Source organism: Mustela putorius, unplaced genomic scaffold (genome assembly GCF_011764305.1).
Source record: "Mustela putorius furo isolate JIRA1106 unplaced genomic scaffold, ASM1176430v1.1 tig00000430_pilon_pilon_pilon, whole genome shotgun sequence".
In the NCBI taxonomy this organism is placed as follows: Eukaryota; Metazoa; Chordata; class Mammalia; order Carnivora; family Mustelidae; genus Mustela; species Mustela putorius.
The window spans coordinates 19,569,233-19,585,983 of record NW_025421377.1 but is presented as its reverse complement, the minus strand read 5'-3'; the positions used below and the strand labels follow the sequence as shown (position 1 = coordinate 19,585,983).

The 16,751-nt window shown below is 34.2% G+C and overlaps 1 protein-coding gene across 5 annotated transcripts in view; it reads left to right on the top strand.

Annotated features, from left to right (window-relative positions):
* The window catches only part of LOC101691729 (UDP-glucuronosyltransferase 2A1), a 60,850-nt gene extending 44,825 nt beyond the window's left edge, over positions 1-16,025 (top strand). For 3 of the 5 annotated variants that reach the window (XM_045079833.1, XM_004766337.2, XM_004766335.3), the window contains 5 exons: positions 2,249-2,397; positions 5,197-5,328; positions 7,845-7,932; positions 9,225-9,444; positions 14,592-16,025. In XM_045079833.1, coding sequence (XP_044935768.1) covers positions 2,249-2,397; positions 5,197-5,328; positions 7,845-7,932; positions 9,225-9,444; positions 14,592-14,871 — 869 coding nt within the window. In that variant the 3' untranslated portion in view covers positions 14,872-16,025. The remainder of the gene's footprint in view (positions 1-2,248; positions 2,398-5,196; positions 5,329-7,844; positions 7,933-9,224; positions 9,445-14,591) is intronic. The other 2 variants (XM_004766334.2, XM_013063390.2) reach the window with 1 other exon arrangement.
* The last annotated feature ends 726 nt before the right edge of the window (positions 16,026-16,751 follow it).

The window sequence follows — 16,751 nt, the reverse complement described above, 5'->3', positions numbered from 1 at the left end:
ACTTCTAGGGCAGTGAAAATATTATTATATATTATACATTTGTACAAACTCATAAAATTAACAACATCAGGAGTTAAATATAATGTAAAGTATGGACTTCAGATGGTACAATGTGCTAGTGTAAGTTCATTAATCATGACAAATGTATCACTATGTTTGGGGATTTTAATAATGGAGAGTCTATGCATGTGTGAAGGCAAGGGGATATGAAATATCTCCACCTTTCCTTTAATTTTACTCTGATCCAAAAACTGTTCTGAAAAAATAAAGTATTAATTTTTTTAAATTTTTTATTTTTTATAAACATATATTTTTATCCCCAGGGGTACAGGTCTGTGAATCGCCAGGTTTACACACTTCACAGCACTCACCAAAGCACATACCCTACCCATAAAGTATTAATTTTTAAACAATGATCAGAAATTATACATGTTAGTTTCCTCACACATCTTCAAAAAGAAATTAATAACTTTAGCCTTGAAAGATTTTCTCTAGATATTTACCCAGCTAACATGACTTATCTCTGAGAAACCGGTAAATGTCCTCCATTGAAATTCATTCCTATCTATCTGGATTACTGTAAGGCATTTTGCTATAAAGTCAGGTTATCTCTAAGGACTCTTTGAAATTAAAAATCACCTTAGTAAACTCATCATGTAGGTTTATAACACTGTATTAAAACATTAATAATATTGACATGGTAACTCAAATTTAATACCTCATTTATATCATTCTCCACTGTGTTCATAATAGGGCTTGTGTGAATCATTTAATTATAGGAAAATCTTGGTGGTAAATTTTAATTCTATATTTTGTTTTATAATCCCTCAACATAGCATTTAAATTGTCTTATGAAATTATTTGCCAATATTTGTATACTTTTGTTCAATTTTATTCTCTTTACTTTTCATTGACCTTATATTTGTAACCATGCGTCACTGCTTCAAATAAAGAATTTTAGTAAATACTTTAAGTATTTCTCAAAACATGGTCTATAACTTATACACAACAATTTCACCTAAGGCGTTGGTAATCAAGAAAGGACATCACACACATGGGACAAACCTCTAAAGTACTTAAATATATTGATGTAGAAGCTGTGAAGTGGTGTTTTTATCCAGTCTCTGGCAGTTTCAACTTGAGTGTCCTTGAGAAATTTTTCTTCATTATCAAATTAAGACATTCGCATTTATAACCTCAGATGTAAATTCAAACACTACAAAGCAATGACTCTAAAAAGAGACTATCCAGTCTGTGTTGTATATGATCACCAACTTTGGTGGTAATCTCTAAGAAAGGAGAATTCTTATATGAGTTTTTATTTATTTAGATGCAAAACATGTTTTCTGTGTCCAAATATGGTTGACTTGGTCACTTGCAGAGGGTCACTTACAGAGGGTCATTCATCCCCTCTGTAAATCTTCTAAAATTAATACTTAGAATCTCCCTTTCAAAAAACATCATTTAAAGGTAACACTGAAATAACTATGACATTGATGGTATGTACATGTATATTTCACATTCCAAAGGGGGTTGTATTGGGTATGAATTATTCAGGGAATTTCAGCTAAGAAACTAGTGGCAAAACAATTGTGGTGGAAAGTGGTCGGACTTGATTCAGGAAGATGAAGCAAACAAATGCTGGTGGGGTTCTTTAACATTATGAGTGAACCAGAGACTATAACAAGTCAGAAGGTGGAGGTACATTCCTAATTAGAAGTTAGAAACCATCGAGAGGGAATTTGATGTTGATATAGTGGGGCTAACCTATTATCTGCCATTTAATTGGAGAGAAACAATGAGTATTAAGTTCATCAGTAAATGGAGTTCTGGTTAAAATTTTATTGAATTTGTTCTTGTCAAACTACACTTGCACATTACTTTCCCTACCCAAAAATCCTCTCAACCTTCCTCTTTGTCACCTTTCGTCCTTCTTCTCTTATTTCCTTTTTCTTCCCTCCCTCCCTCCCTCTCTCCTCCTTTCGCTCTTCTTCCCTCTCTCTCTTCCTTTTTTCTCTTCTTTGTTTTTTACTTCCCTCCCTCCCTCTCTTCCTTTCTTCCTTCGTTCTCTTTCTTTTCCCCTCCTTAACATGTTAATTTTCTCTGCCTTTTAATAGCTAGATGTGATAAATAATCTAGAAGACTTAGATTTATTTTTTTCTTATAGCTTGTCAGTAAATTAGTGTAAATTGTATCCCCAAAAGCATATACTAATTATCTCCACACAATTTTTTTTCATTTTCTACAGGAAGACCCACTACATTATGTGAGATTATGGGAAAAGCAGAAATTTGGCTAATCAGGACGTACTGGGATTTTGAATTTCCTCGCCCATACTTGCCTAATTTTGAGTTTGTAGGAGGGCTGCATTGTAAACCTGCCAAACCATTACCTAAGGTAGGTCTATTATGTGGAGGATTTATTTTGTACCTTATGATATAATGTTGATTTTTCTTTAAAGTGTACTGCCTCAGTAACAGAGAAATGCTCTTTATTACGCCAACTCTACAAATCATAGGGGTCTCTTATGACTGATATTACCTTTTTTGGACTTCACTTTGGTATTTTGGCTAAAGGAAGAAGTGATTCAAGGGAAAGTTAAAATATTAGTGTGTCTACAGTTTGGGTGCTGGACTGAAGCAACAGGAAGCCAAAGTCTTGGAAATTACTTAGGAGATTCCTATAGCTTTCTAACAAGCATGATGGAGTTATGAATTGGGACAGTTACTATTATTGCTTAAGTGATAAAGATGCTTTCATGAGAACTCTCACATAGATTCTAGAGTTTCATCAGTAAGAAGTAAGTGTTGACAGAAGACGTGAAATCAGGTAGAACTTCTTGGATAATAGTAATTGTTACCAAGATAAAAATTAATTTAAGGAAAAACTTTTTTTGAGATGAAAATGATGAATTCAGTATTGGATCTATTCACTTTAAGGAGCCAAAGAAATTTTCAGGTGAATATTTCTAGTAATCATTTGGGTAATACAAGGTCTAGGTTTTAGCAAAGAGCATTAGAAACAGATTAGGAGTCATAAAAATAAAGAAGTCATAGGACTTAAAGACCTGAACACTGAATTCTTTCTTTAAGATCATGATGTCTGGTTTTTCTGAAATGAAAATGGTACCACATTCCAAAGTCACCAACAAATAAATATGGACAGCCAAAAATATTGGAAGAGGCCTTATTGATAAGTAAAAGAAAATAGATAAAATGGAAAAAAATACTGTAATATTGTATTTAACTATCTTTATCATTAACTACTGTTATCAAGGGATTGAGGAAGTGGACACTCATTTGCTTGGGTTGTAGGTAAGTGAACATAACCTCTGTAGAAGACTGTAGGTTAAATAGTGTTCTCAGGATAGTTTTTGATTTCTATTTAGGGTAAGATGTATATTTAAGTTTAAATTTTATTTTACGTTTCTGAATATGCTTTTCTTACCAGTGAAGTTATAGCTGCAGGTCAGCTCTATTGAGTGTTATTACAGCAAAAAATAAACCAACATCTAAACAAAGGTATAGAAAGAGGACATATTCTTTGGTTCAGTGGATAATACCCATGCCACACTATTATATTCATCTTCCCATCTTCACTTTTCATCTACACAATTTCACAAAACAATTCAAACATGTTTTACAAGGGGGGGGGACTTATTCCATTCCAAAACCAGTTACTAATACAAACATTTGGGCAATATGAACATCAATCACAGCTTATACCTCTGATGAAAAAATTATGCCAGTCACTGCACTCACAGAAAAAAAAAGCAATGAAAGACGGCCAAGGATCCAACTTCTAGATGTGTAAGTTTTCATATACGTGTGTGTGTGTGTGTGTGTGTGTGTGTTTATTCAATCACTCTCTTACAAAGAGGAATCAAAATGGTAAAATACCAGTTCCTGGGACTTCAAAGATAGTTTCCTAACATTATCTAAACTAAAAGAGCAGTCAGCTTTTATTTATGACATCATCCTTCTCCTTTTATTAGCCTTAAATTGAGAAATACATTGATTAAATAAATAAATATAATTAAGAAATGCAATAAATATATTGAGAAATATTGCAGGGAAGCCACAAATAATTGCACAGGAAATGCATGATACATATCTAGAAGTTGACATTCACATAAATTAGAATGCAAAAGACCTCAGACCAGACTTTGCAATGCGCAACTTGCACAACTATAAGTGGAGACCCAAAGGATTTTATTTGTAGAGAAGTTTCAAATTAAGGTATGTCAGCTACTTGTGGGAAGGTAGAGAAGCACTGTTTCATAAATGTTATCATGATTTAAAAAATAGAAGTTTACTTTTTTTTTCCAAAAGTATATTTTTTAAATTTTTTATAAACATAAAATATATTTTTATCCCCAGGGGTACAGGTCTGTGAATCGCCAGGTTTACACACTTCACAGCATTCACCATAACACATACCCTCCCCAATATCCATAAACCCACCCCCCTTCTCCCAACCCCCCTCCCCCCAGCAACCCTCAGTTTGTTTTGTGAGATTAAGAGTCACTTATGGTTTGTCTCCCTCCCAATCCCATCTTGTTTCATTTATTCTTCTCCTACCCCCTTAGCCCCCCATGTTGCATCTCCACTTCCTCATATCAGGGAGATCATATGATAGAAGTTTACTTTTAACATGTATTACTATATATCTCAATTCTTTAAAAAAAATCATTTTTAGCCCCACTAATCAGGAAAGAATAAACACGAGAAAAATATCCTGAATGCCTAACAGGGAGTTAGATTAATTTATTCAAAATTTATTGGCTACAAACTGACATGATACACATTTTAAAAGTCTAGTTAGGACCCTTTTTTGGGCTTTTTTACAAGGTATATTTTTGAGTTTGCAAACATCTCTGCTGGTTCATAAAATTAAGCCTTGAGGGTAAGATTTCCATGAACCATGAGAAGAGCTGTCTCTTATTGCTTATTCACTTTGTTTAATGGTTTGGCTCTATGCCTTTATTTGTGATCACTTATTATATATTTAAGCCACAGTTTTCCAGAAACATATTTCCTCTTGAAGATACTAGATGGTTCTCTGTGGCAGAAGACAGAACCAGTCTAACATTTCTGACACTTCTCTTGACTCTGCTATTTAGAAGAGTAGGTGAACTTCCCCCAGCCCCCACTTTGATCCTACATGTTTGTGATAAAGAGAATTTTATCATTGTAGGAAATGGAAGAATTTGTCCAAAGTTCAGGTGAAGATGGTATTGTGGTGTTTTCTCTGGGATCAATGGTCAAAAACCTCACAGATGAAAAAGCCAATCTCATTGCCTCAGCCCTTGCCCAGATTCCACAGAAGGTCAGTACAACTTTGGGTCCTGGTGAATAGCTGCTTTGCCAGTTGGAGTGAAAATGTGACTAACAGTACTTTTTCTAGATCAGAACTGAAGCACTGAGCATAACTGGTACCACCTTCAAATAAAAATTCCTTAAAACATTAAAATGGTGTATTGAGGCACATGTAATCATTTGCTTAGTAAGCCTTTGCATTATTATGGAAATACATCTTCTTATACGATCATTTATTTTCAGTGAAATAGAGATGAAAATGTTAAGATCCTGATAACTTTTTACTATTTGAAATCTTATGACCTGCATTGAGTACTCCCCCAAATTCTCAAGTGTGTTAGTTCCAAGGTCCAAGAAAAGAGAGATGTTATATACAGAGTAGATAGGAATTACGTTCAAGGGTATATTTTCTATTTTTAAGTTTTATTGACAATATATCAAGATCTAGTTGATTTAGAAGTAGTAGCCTAAACTTTCTAAATTGGAATTTCTACAGTTAAAAACAGTTAAAAATCCTAATATTATTATTATCAAACAATATATATTTTCTGATTTATGATGTTCAATTTAATTTTGCTGTCATTATAGTTCCAGATTTCTACTCTTTATATACACCTATTTATGGAATACCCTAGAACTTTTCATGTTGGTATATTAGTTCAAATATATAAAACTTCATAAAGATGAGCATACTAATTAGGTCTGTTAAACCTTTGAATTTTTATTTCTAAACTTTTTTTTAAAAAAGTTTGCCACCTGAGAATATGGAGAAAAGGGAACTCTCTTGCACTGTTGGGAATGCAAACTGGTGCAACCCCTGTGGAAAAGAGTACAGAGATTCCTCAAAAAGTTAAAAACAGAACTACTCTATGATTCAGTAATTGTGCTACTGGGTATTTACCCAAATGATGCAAAAATACTAATGGAAAGGGAAACACGCACCCCAATGTTTATAGCAGCTTTATTATAGTCAAATTATGGAAGCATTATATTTATCCATGGACAGATGAATGGATAAAGAAGATATGGTATTATATAAGTGATGAACCACTAAATTCTACTGAAACCAATATTACACTACACTATATGTTATCTAACAAAAATGTAAATAAAAATTTGAAAAAAATGTGGTAAACATACACAATAAAATATTTTTTCAACCATAAAAAAGAATGAAATCTTGCCATTTGCCAAGACATGAATGGAGCTAAAGAGTATAATGCTAAGAAAGTAAGTCAAAGAAAGACAGATTCCATATGATTTCACTCATATGTAGAATTTAAGAAACAAAACAAATGAGTACGAGGGAAAAAGAAAAAAAAAACAAGAAACAGACTCAATTATAGAGAACAAAATGATGGTTATTAGAGGTGAGATGGGTGGGGGGGATGGGTTAAACAGGTGACGGGGATTAAGGAAGGAGTGCATTGTCATGATGATTAGTGGGTGAGGTATGGAATTGTTGAATAAAATAAACACTTAAAAATAAGTTTGCCATCTATTAATATTTAATCTGAACTTAGTCTTACAGAGCTCCCCCCACCTGCAAAAAGGATAAAACAAAAGGCTAACATTCTAACACGATACTTCATTAGAAAATGAAATAAAGCAAATTTATTTCCTCCCTCGAAAACTATAGAAAGTGCTAGAGAAAGAAAGAGGAAGGAAGGAAGGGAGGGAGGAAGGAGAGGGAGGTAGAGGGAAGGAGAGAGGAAAGAAAGAAAGAAGGAAAGAGAATCATTCAACAACCAGACAACAAAAATTTGAAACTAATTATAGTTTTGGAAAGCATTATAATTGAAACATGAAAGTTAGGATTCCCTTATAACATTAGTTAATTCACACAGTAGTCATGTTCATTTATTTATTTATTTATTTATTTTTTTAAATAGAGGGGAAGGAAACATGTATTCATGGAAATTAGCCATTACTAGACATTGAGCTGGGTTTTCCGGGCACGTTAATCCCATCCGTGTTTTTTATTGTTTTATTTTTTATTTTTTTTTTATTTGACAGATAGAGATCGCAAGTAGGCAGAAAGGCAGGCAGAGAGATTGAAGAAGGGAAGCAGGTTCCCTGCTGAGCAAAGAGCCCGACGTGGGGTTCGATCCCAGGATCCTGGGATCATGACCCGAGCCGAAGACAGAGGCTTTAACCCACTGAGCCACCCAGGTGCCCCAATAGTCATGTTTATTTTAATGCTTTTTTAAACCCCCATGCTCTGATTGATAAAACCAGTCTTTCTATTTTATATGCCTTCACTTATAATCTCATACCTCAGAACTTTTAAGTGGTAAATATAAAAATGATAAAACTATACATAATGGACTATTAGTTCAAGCCCTTTTTGACAGGGTTGATATAAACAGACCTACTATATCTCCGTGTTTGCAAACTAACCCTTATGTCCATTTCTTTCACTATCACATAAAGTAGTAGTGGGCCACATGGTTTATAAACTCTACAGCATTAAGATGACCTCACTGTGTATTTTTACTTGCAAAATTAAAGCACTTTCTTTGACAGGTTTTATGGAGATACAAAGGAAAGAAACCAGCCACATTAGGAGACAACACTCGTCTCTATGATTGGATACCCCAAAATGATCTTCTTGGTAAGACTGAGGGAAAGAAAACTGTACTTTTGAATAATGGACAAGTAAGGCAACTATTCAACAGCAAATAATTCAATAAATACTTAATAGCTTAACATGTCACATTTTAGGTTTAAAATTAAAAACACAAAAAACAACAAATGTTGTAGAGGATATGAAAAAAAACAAACTCTCTTGCATTGTTGGTGGGAATGAAAACTGGTGCAACCACTGTGGAAAACAGTATGGAGTTTATTCAAAAAGTAAAAAAAAAAAAAAAAATAGAACTATCCCGCAATCCAGTAATCACACTGCTGGGTATTTATAGACTAATTCGAAGGTATATAGGTATCCCTATATAATAGCAGCATTATTTGCAGTAGCCAAGATATGGAAACAGCTCATGTCCATTGACCAATGAATGAATAAAGAAGTGATGTAGATAGATAGATAGATAGATAGACAATAGATTAGATAGATGGATAGATAGATAGATAATAGATATTTTAATCTATTGATTGATCTGTATATGTAAATAATATTATTCAGCCATCCAAATTTTGCATATGCAAGAGAATGTATGAAGCTTGGAAGAGTATAATGGTAAGAGAAATAAGTCAGAAAGATAAATACTCATGATTTCACTAATATGAAGAATTTAAGGAATAACAACAACAAAAGAAAGAGCAAAGGAAAAATAAAAGAGAGAGAAAGATAAATCAGGAAACAGACTCTTAACGGTAGAGAACAAAATGATGGTCATTAGAGGGGATGTGATGGGCAGGTGGATAAAATGGACAATGGGGATTAAGAAGGGCACTGTGATGAGCACTGGGTGATGTATGGAAGTGTTGAATCACTATAGTGTATGCCTGAAACTAATATAACACTGTATGTTAACTATACTGGAATTTAAAATAAAATTTAAAAAAATAAATAAAGCTAGAAAAAAATAAAATATCACATTTTACTTGCAGTTTTAAAGCAGAAATAATTTAAGAATTGACAGTTAATTTTATAGACTCAATGCTTTCTTTGATTCACAAAAGAGCATTTCAGTTAAGACTCTCATTACTCTTCAAGTTTCAGTCTCAGTTCAGATATTTTCTCCTCAGTAAAGTCCTTCCAGACAAGGCAGAGGAAGCTAATCCCTTCCCGCTTTTCTGGGGTCATAGTTTTCTGAGATAGCAAGAGCCCATGTGCTCTCAGAAAAAAATTCTTTCTTTGTTGAGTTAATCTGTAATTTTCCCCTATCTCTCTCTAAAATTCTGTTACCTTATTATAATGAAATCCTCACTCAATTCCTAAACTAGGCCATCCCAAAACAAAAGCTTTTATCACTCACGGTGGAACCAATGGGATCTATGAAGCTATTTACCATGGGATTCCTATGGTGGGAGTTCCTATGTTTGCTGATCAACCTGATAACATCGCTCACATGAAGGCCAAAGGAGCGGCTGTGGAGGTGGACATAAGCACAATGACCAGTGAAGATCTGCTCAATGCCTTGAGAACAGTCATTAATGAACCTTCGTAAGTACTACTGTTTTTAAAGGCTTTCCATTGATTATGCTACCCATCCTACTTGGAAGTGTTCAATGACTTATGATTTTGTTAACAGATTTAATTTCAAGTAACTATAACATGAATATAAAAACCACTTTATTATTTCATTTTCCAAACATTGAAGTAATTTGCTAAAATTGGGGAAAAAATATTATTACTTCAAATATTTTATCAACCCTTTTTTTTTCAAAATCAATCATTTTAATGATCACGTAAATTCTTAGACATTTTTTGAACAATCTACTTGTTCATATAGACACAAATATCTATACCTATTTAAATATTATAACCATTCAGTAAGTACAAAATTGGAAGTGATAATTCACTTTGATAATGATAATTCATTTATCATTCAAAAATGGCCATCATGAACATTTGCTATATATCACTCATCACTATATGCATATACACAGGGAGGAGAGATACTGAGTAGGTAATAACTTTATAAATGCTGGTTATTACTATGTATGAATTCTTAAACAAAATTTTGAATTTTGTCTTAGTTAAAGATTAATTGAAATGAATCTATAAACTATATTTAACTTTAGGTACATATCATTATATCTTAATTTTTTCTCTGAAAAGTCTCATCAAGATTAATAATTAATACATGAATCCAGTTTTAAGTTTTCATTTTTATGCATTTTTGATTTTAGCAACAGTTGAACTGCCATAGAAATAATCTCATTTCCAAAAAATAGAAGTAATCTCATCTCTAATATGTACTACTTAAGATTTTAGTTTGTCAATATTTAGCCGCTTATTTTCCTCAAATTTAGCCTTTTTGCTTTATCTTAAAGGAATCAACATTTGCCATTAATTCTGAGATTCTTTATTCTAAAATATTTTAGAATCATTCTTAACTGAATATATTATATGAAATTTCCTTTCAATAAAGACTCATGGATATCAAATTTCCTGAGATCAAGCTTAACAATATTTTCTGATTGCCTTAATATAAGAATGATATCTCGGGGCACCTGGGTGGCTCAGTCATTAAGCGTCTGTGTCGGGCTCCCGGCTCCATGAGCCTGCTTCTCCCCGTCTCCATCTGCCGACTGCTCTCCCTGCTTTTGTTCCCTCTCTCTCTGTCAAATAAATAAATAAAATCTTTAAAAAATGAAAAGGAAGATATCTCACCTCTCTGAATATAAGATATTTAGCTCTCTCTTTTCTTCAGAATTGTGTAAATATGACTCATGGTCTTCTGGCTTTAAATCCTTCTATAGGAATTTGAAGCCTGTCTGATCATCAATTTATATTTGTTTTATTTTTCAGTCTGGAAAAAATAATTTTTTTTAAAGTGTAGAAACCTAATAATGATGTATATTGATAAGCTATTTTCTATATTTCCCCTGGGTTATAGTATGTTTTTTCAATACTGTTAATTTGGAATAAAAATTATTTTTCTTCTCAGAAAAATTTTTTTTATTTATCAAAATGTTTGTTGGTTCCACTTTTTATGTCTATTTCAGAGACATCAAATTTCAGCATTCTATATGTTAAAATATTTTGATTCTTGTTCTCTATCATTTTCTTTTTTTTTTTTTAAAGATTTTATTTAATTATTTGACAGACAGAGATCACAAGTAGGCAGAGAGGCAGGCAGAGAGAGAGGAGGAAGCAGGCTCCCTGCAGAGCAGAGAGCCTCGATGCGGGGCTCCATCCCAGGACCCTGAGATCATGACCTGAGCCGAAGACAAAGGTTTTAACCCACTGAGCCACCCAGGCACCCCTCTCTATCATTTTCTAAGTGTCCTAATCATTTTCTACTTTTCTTAATTCACTGGGATTTCCTCAATCCATTAATTAGTAAATTTATTCTTTGACATTAGAAAATTACAGTTTCTAATTTCATTATTAATCCTTTAGGAGGTATTTTTGCCAATTTATTTCAACAGCTCACCTATACCCTTTATCATCAGTTTTTGTTTTATAACCTAATTTTTAAATCTTTTATTCATAACCCCTGCATTCTTTTTTTTTAAGATTTTATTTATTTGTTTGACAGACAGAGATCACAAGTAGGCAGAAAGGCTGGCAGAGAGAGAGGAGGAAGCAGACTCCCTGCTGAGCAGAGAGCCCTATGGGCAGCTGGATCCTAGGATTTGGGGCTGGATCCCAGGACCCTGGAATCATGACCTGAGCAGAAGGCAGAGGCTTTAACCTACTGGGCCACCCAGGCACCCCAAACCCCTGCATTGCTATTTTACTTCAACTCTCCTCTTTTTTGAACTATGTATTATGCTTAATTACATTCTAAGCCAATCATTTTTATGGTTCTTTCCTAATATCATATGTTATCAAGGCATATTTCATCTAGATTTCTCAGTATTTACTCTGAATGTGTATAAGTGCTTTATATTTAAATTTGTTTCCACGTTATCTCAGACTCAATTATTTTCATTGAGAGGCAAAACTCAAAGGATAGTTCAAACATCCCATTTGAGGGGCGCCTGGGTAGCTCAGTGGGTTGATCCTCTGCCTTCGGCTCGTGTCATGATCTCAGGGTCCTGGCTCTCTGCTAGGCAGGGGGCCTGCTTCCTCCTCTTTGCCTGTGTCTCTGCCTACTTGTGATCTCTGTCTGTCAAAAACAAACAAACAAACAAACAAAAACCATATCCCATTTGTATGGCTTAATGCTGAAATTCAGGAGGTAGATAAGAAGGTCAACTCAAATGCAATTTTGTGTAGCTTTTTTTGGTGGAACTAATCTATCTAAAACCATCTATTCTAAGCCCTACTTGCAGAGTATTTTAGACAAAAGGGTCAATGTATTGCTCCCCAAAAGGGAATCTTTGCCTTGATTCTAAACTAAAAATTCAGTGCTAGTAGTCTTTTGCTCCCTCTCACACACATTCTAATCAAGTGACTTTTACTAAGATGAATGTTTAAGGGGTGCCTGTGTGGCTCAGTGGGCTAAAGCCTCTTCCTTCAGCTCAGGTCATGATCCTAGGGCTCTGGGATCAAGCCCTGCAGTAGGCTCTCTGCTCAGCAGGAGGCCTGCTTCCCTTCCTCTTTGCCTGCCTCTCTGCCTACTTGTGATCTCTCTGTCAAATAAATATATTTTTAAAAAATGAATGTTTAAGTCATAATTTTCAAAACATTATAGATACCATTATTTCAGGAGCTGGAACTAGTGTTAAGAGCTTCAGTTAGGCTGACTATGATTTTCTGTTTCTCGTAAATGATGATCTTGATAGCTAATGCCTTAGACTATTATTGGGTTGTTACTGCTGATAATTTGGTTCATTTTACTAAATAAGAGCAAGTTCTGTAATTTTTCAGAACCCTACCTTATTTCATGGCATGCCATTAAATTTTATTGTTCATTTGGAAACTATTGATGCAAAAGACAGAACCATAAAGACTCGGGATTTTCCAAGAAAATACCTAAAATTATTTATTTTAAAATATCTTGGGACGCCTGGGTGGCTCAGTTGGTTAAGCGGCTGCCTTCAGCTCAGGTCATGAACCCAGCGTCCTCGGATAGAGTTCCATAGTGGGCTCCTTGCTCAGCAGGGAGCCTGCTTCTCTCTCTGCCTCTGGCTGCCATTCTGTCTGCCTGTGCTCGCTCGCTCTCTCTCCCTCTCTCTCTGACAAATGAATAAATAAAATCTTAAAAAAAAATCTTAACATTAACTGTAAAGCTAATTCTAACTGAGAAATCATCTGGGAACAATAGAGTTTAGTATAGAGTCTATATATGGATGTATTTGTGTTCCATTTATTACTCCTTAATGGAATTCAGGAACATAAAAGATTACACTTAAAAACATAAACCATAATAATTTTAATTACTTATAATATTTTAAGATAAAAGACATATAACATTAGTGACCGATAAAATGCTAAATATTCATTTTAAATACGAGCATAGACCTTTCTTGTCTTATTTATAGGAAAGCATACTTTATTTTTATTTAGATTCATAAGTAAAAGTTTATCTGGCTAATTTTATATGTATTTCAGATTTTAAATCTCTAACTATAAAAGGAGAAAAACTTGAACAAAAATATGATTTGGAAAGACAGGCTTTTACTGCCACTGTAGTTTGCCTGGAATGTTTTAGGGTGAATCAGGTGAAATTACTGCTTTAACCCTACCTATATTTCAATCCAATTAAAAGAGTATGACTATTCTTCCTCACTGCATGCATAAAAGAACACAAGTAAATTATTCCCTCCTACTGGATCTAGCATACCATGTTCACTGGTGAATGATGATCACACTTCTTCTCCAGTCCCCAAAATGGCTAACTCACACCAGGACATCTCTTCACAAATCACGTACATTCCATCATCTTCATGTCCCCAAGCTGGGAGGCTTATTTATAACAAAACCAAAAGGAAATACACTAAATCTGGCTCATTAACTAGGAAATGTCAAGTGAAGATAAAACCTGCCTTTCAAAACATACCATAACCATTATTGTTTGAGAGATTAGAGTTAACTCCATACAACCATTACTACTTTGATGCCTCATTTACTAATTCTAGTAAAATATTTCTATTCATCTTAAAAATTCAAAGTTCCATATCCTTGCCATTTCCAAAATTACCCTAGTATCTTTACCAATCTTGATATTACCAATATAGACACTGTCCTTTGCATTACAAAGACACAATGTGTGCAATGGGGGAATTATCACAGTGCCAAGGTATTAGACCCTGAAGAAATGGTTTATTAATGTCAATTATTAGCTTCTTGTCTGTCATCATGAAGTAGCCAGAGCTTAAAAACCATTTTAATGGAACTTCCTATGGATATTTCTGCACAATATTGGATTATTCAGCTTTGATTTGGGGACGATCCTGGAAACTACACACAATATCAAAAGTTCTCCTTGGAAAAATTATGCCATACATGTGCAACACACCTGTTTCATGTTTTATGTCTGTGTTTCACCACATTCAGTTAAGAATGTATTTCTTCTACATCCTCCTTTCCAATCCTTAAGATGCTATGCAACCAACAAATTTCACATCTCAGCAAGAGTGTATTTTTTCTCAATTATTACCTATGGTCTTTGGCTTACATAACATATAACATGTATCAGGGATTACCCATAATGAAAACAAAAACTCTCTAATTTCTCTATTTTTGCCTACCAGTTATAAAGAGAATGCAACAAGGTTATCCAGGATTCACCACGATCAACCTGTAAAGCCCTTGGATCGAGCAGTCTTCTGGATAGAGTTCGTCATGCGTCACAAGGGAGCCAAGCACCTGCGGCCGGCGGCTCACAACCTCACCTGGTTCCAGTACCACTCTCTGGATGTGATCGGGTTCCTGCTGGCTTGTGTGGCAGCTGCTATCTTCTTGGTCACAAAATGTTGTTTGTTTTCTTATCAAAAATTTGGTAAAACAGGAAAGAAGAAAAAGAGGGAATAGATCTTTCTAAGTGTGGCAAAGGCCTTGATGGGCAATCCTGTTCCTTCTAGCCACAGTGACCTTAATGAGAACAGATTATCTCCATCCCATTTTCAAAATACCCATTCCTCTACCTTAGCCTAGAGATAAAGCCTAGAATTCAGCACGATCATCAACTAGTGAACATGTCCCAGTGTTCCTTTGTCTTTTCCCAGATGCCTATACCCTCTTGTTTTTCTGACACAGGGACACTAATGATTTCATGAATCTTCTATTTAATTATGCTTAACCTTAAGAATATGCTGACTAACAATATGCTGAGGAGTGCATGAAATGTTAGTTGAATGTGATGGATGTAGGGAATATAGAAGAATAAAATTCACAACTTCCCCAAGAATATACAAAGCAAGGAGCCACCATAGAAGGTTAGTATGCTATAAAAAGAGTGATTATTTCTTTTTTTCACAGAAAACAAGCCCTTCTGCTTGTCCAAAGTTATTGGGGTTAGAGCCTAAATTGATAATAACTGTTATAGTGCATCAAAGTAGGGAAGGTCTACAAATTCCATTCAATACATAGATAATTATGGCCTGTGTACCTGCCTGCAATCAGCTAACACTCTTGTGTGCCTTTTAATGCAGGGGTCTGGGGACTACCCTCAAACAAAAGAGATTAATTGAGTTATTATTTTTTCTCAGGGACAGAGAATGTCAGCAATATCTTAAAGGTGATCAGATCATTTATACAGGAAATAATTAAGAAATATAGAAAAAATTACATGAAACTTTTAATTAACATTGATAACATTAAAGTGAAATGTCAATTTATTATATTGAAAAATCACTAATGTCCATAATCTATAATCACTCTTTATAATCAAAGATTTAGTTTTCTAACAAAAACAAATATTTACTTGGAATGTAAGATGATTGTATTATTTTTCAGTCTGTATTATTTACAAATTTAAATTTATCAATTAATTATTATGCCACGGATGTAAGATATTAGCATATTTGCTTGACTAATGGCATGCTTTAGTAAATATTTATCATGGAAAACACTAATTAAAATTCATATTTGAATCAGCTCTGCATTAATTTAACAAATGAAGGCTGTGCTTAATTTACCCCTTATAAACTTAATGACATATTCTAATAAAAGTTTTAATTTCAGTATTTCTTGTGTAATTGAGGTGATAAATGACATCCATTAGCTTACTGAAAATTTTGAAATTCATATTCATGTCAGTATGGCATATTGAAAATTACTTTCAATTTAAAAATAACTGCATGACATATAGGAATATGTATTTGTTTTTGAATATGTACATTACCAAAAATGCAAATAAATTCTTAAATTTTTTTGTGAAGGTTAAAATGTATTTGTTAAACATTAACATTTTTAAAAGGTGATTCATGGGGATGCCTGGGTGGCTCAGTTGGTTGAGCAGCTGCCTTCGGCTCAGGTCATGATCCCAGTGTCCTGGGATCGAGTCCCACATCAGGCTCCTTGCTCCACAGGGAGCCTGCTTCTCCCTCTGACTCTGCCTGCCATTCTGTCTGCCTGTGCTCTCTCTCTCTCTCTCTCTCTGATGAATAAATAAAATCTTAAAAAAAAAAAAAAGGTGATTCATGTTGATGTGTTTTGACTTTTACGATTTGATTATGTCCTTAGAAGAGTTTTTTATCTTTGCTTTATCCTAGTATATTTTCTTTTTTTTTTACGATTTTATTTATTTATTTGACTGACAGAGATTACAAGTAGGCAGAGAGGCAGGCAGAGAGAGAGAGAGGAGGAAGCAGGCTCCCTGTGGAGCAGAGAGCCTGATGCGGGCCTCGATCCCAGGACCCTGGGCTCATGACCAGAGCGGAAGGCAGAGGCTTTAACCCACTGAGCCACCA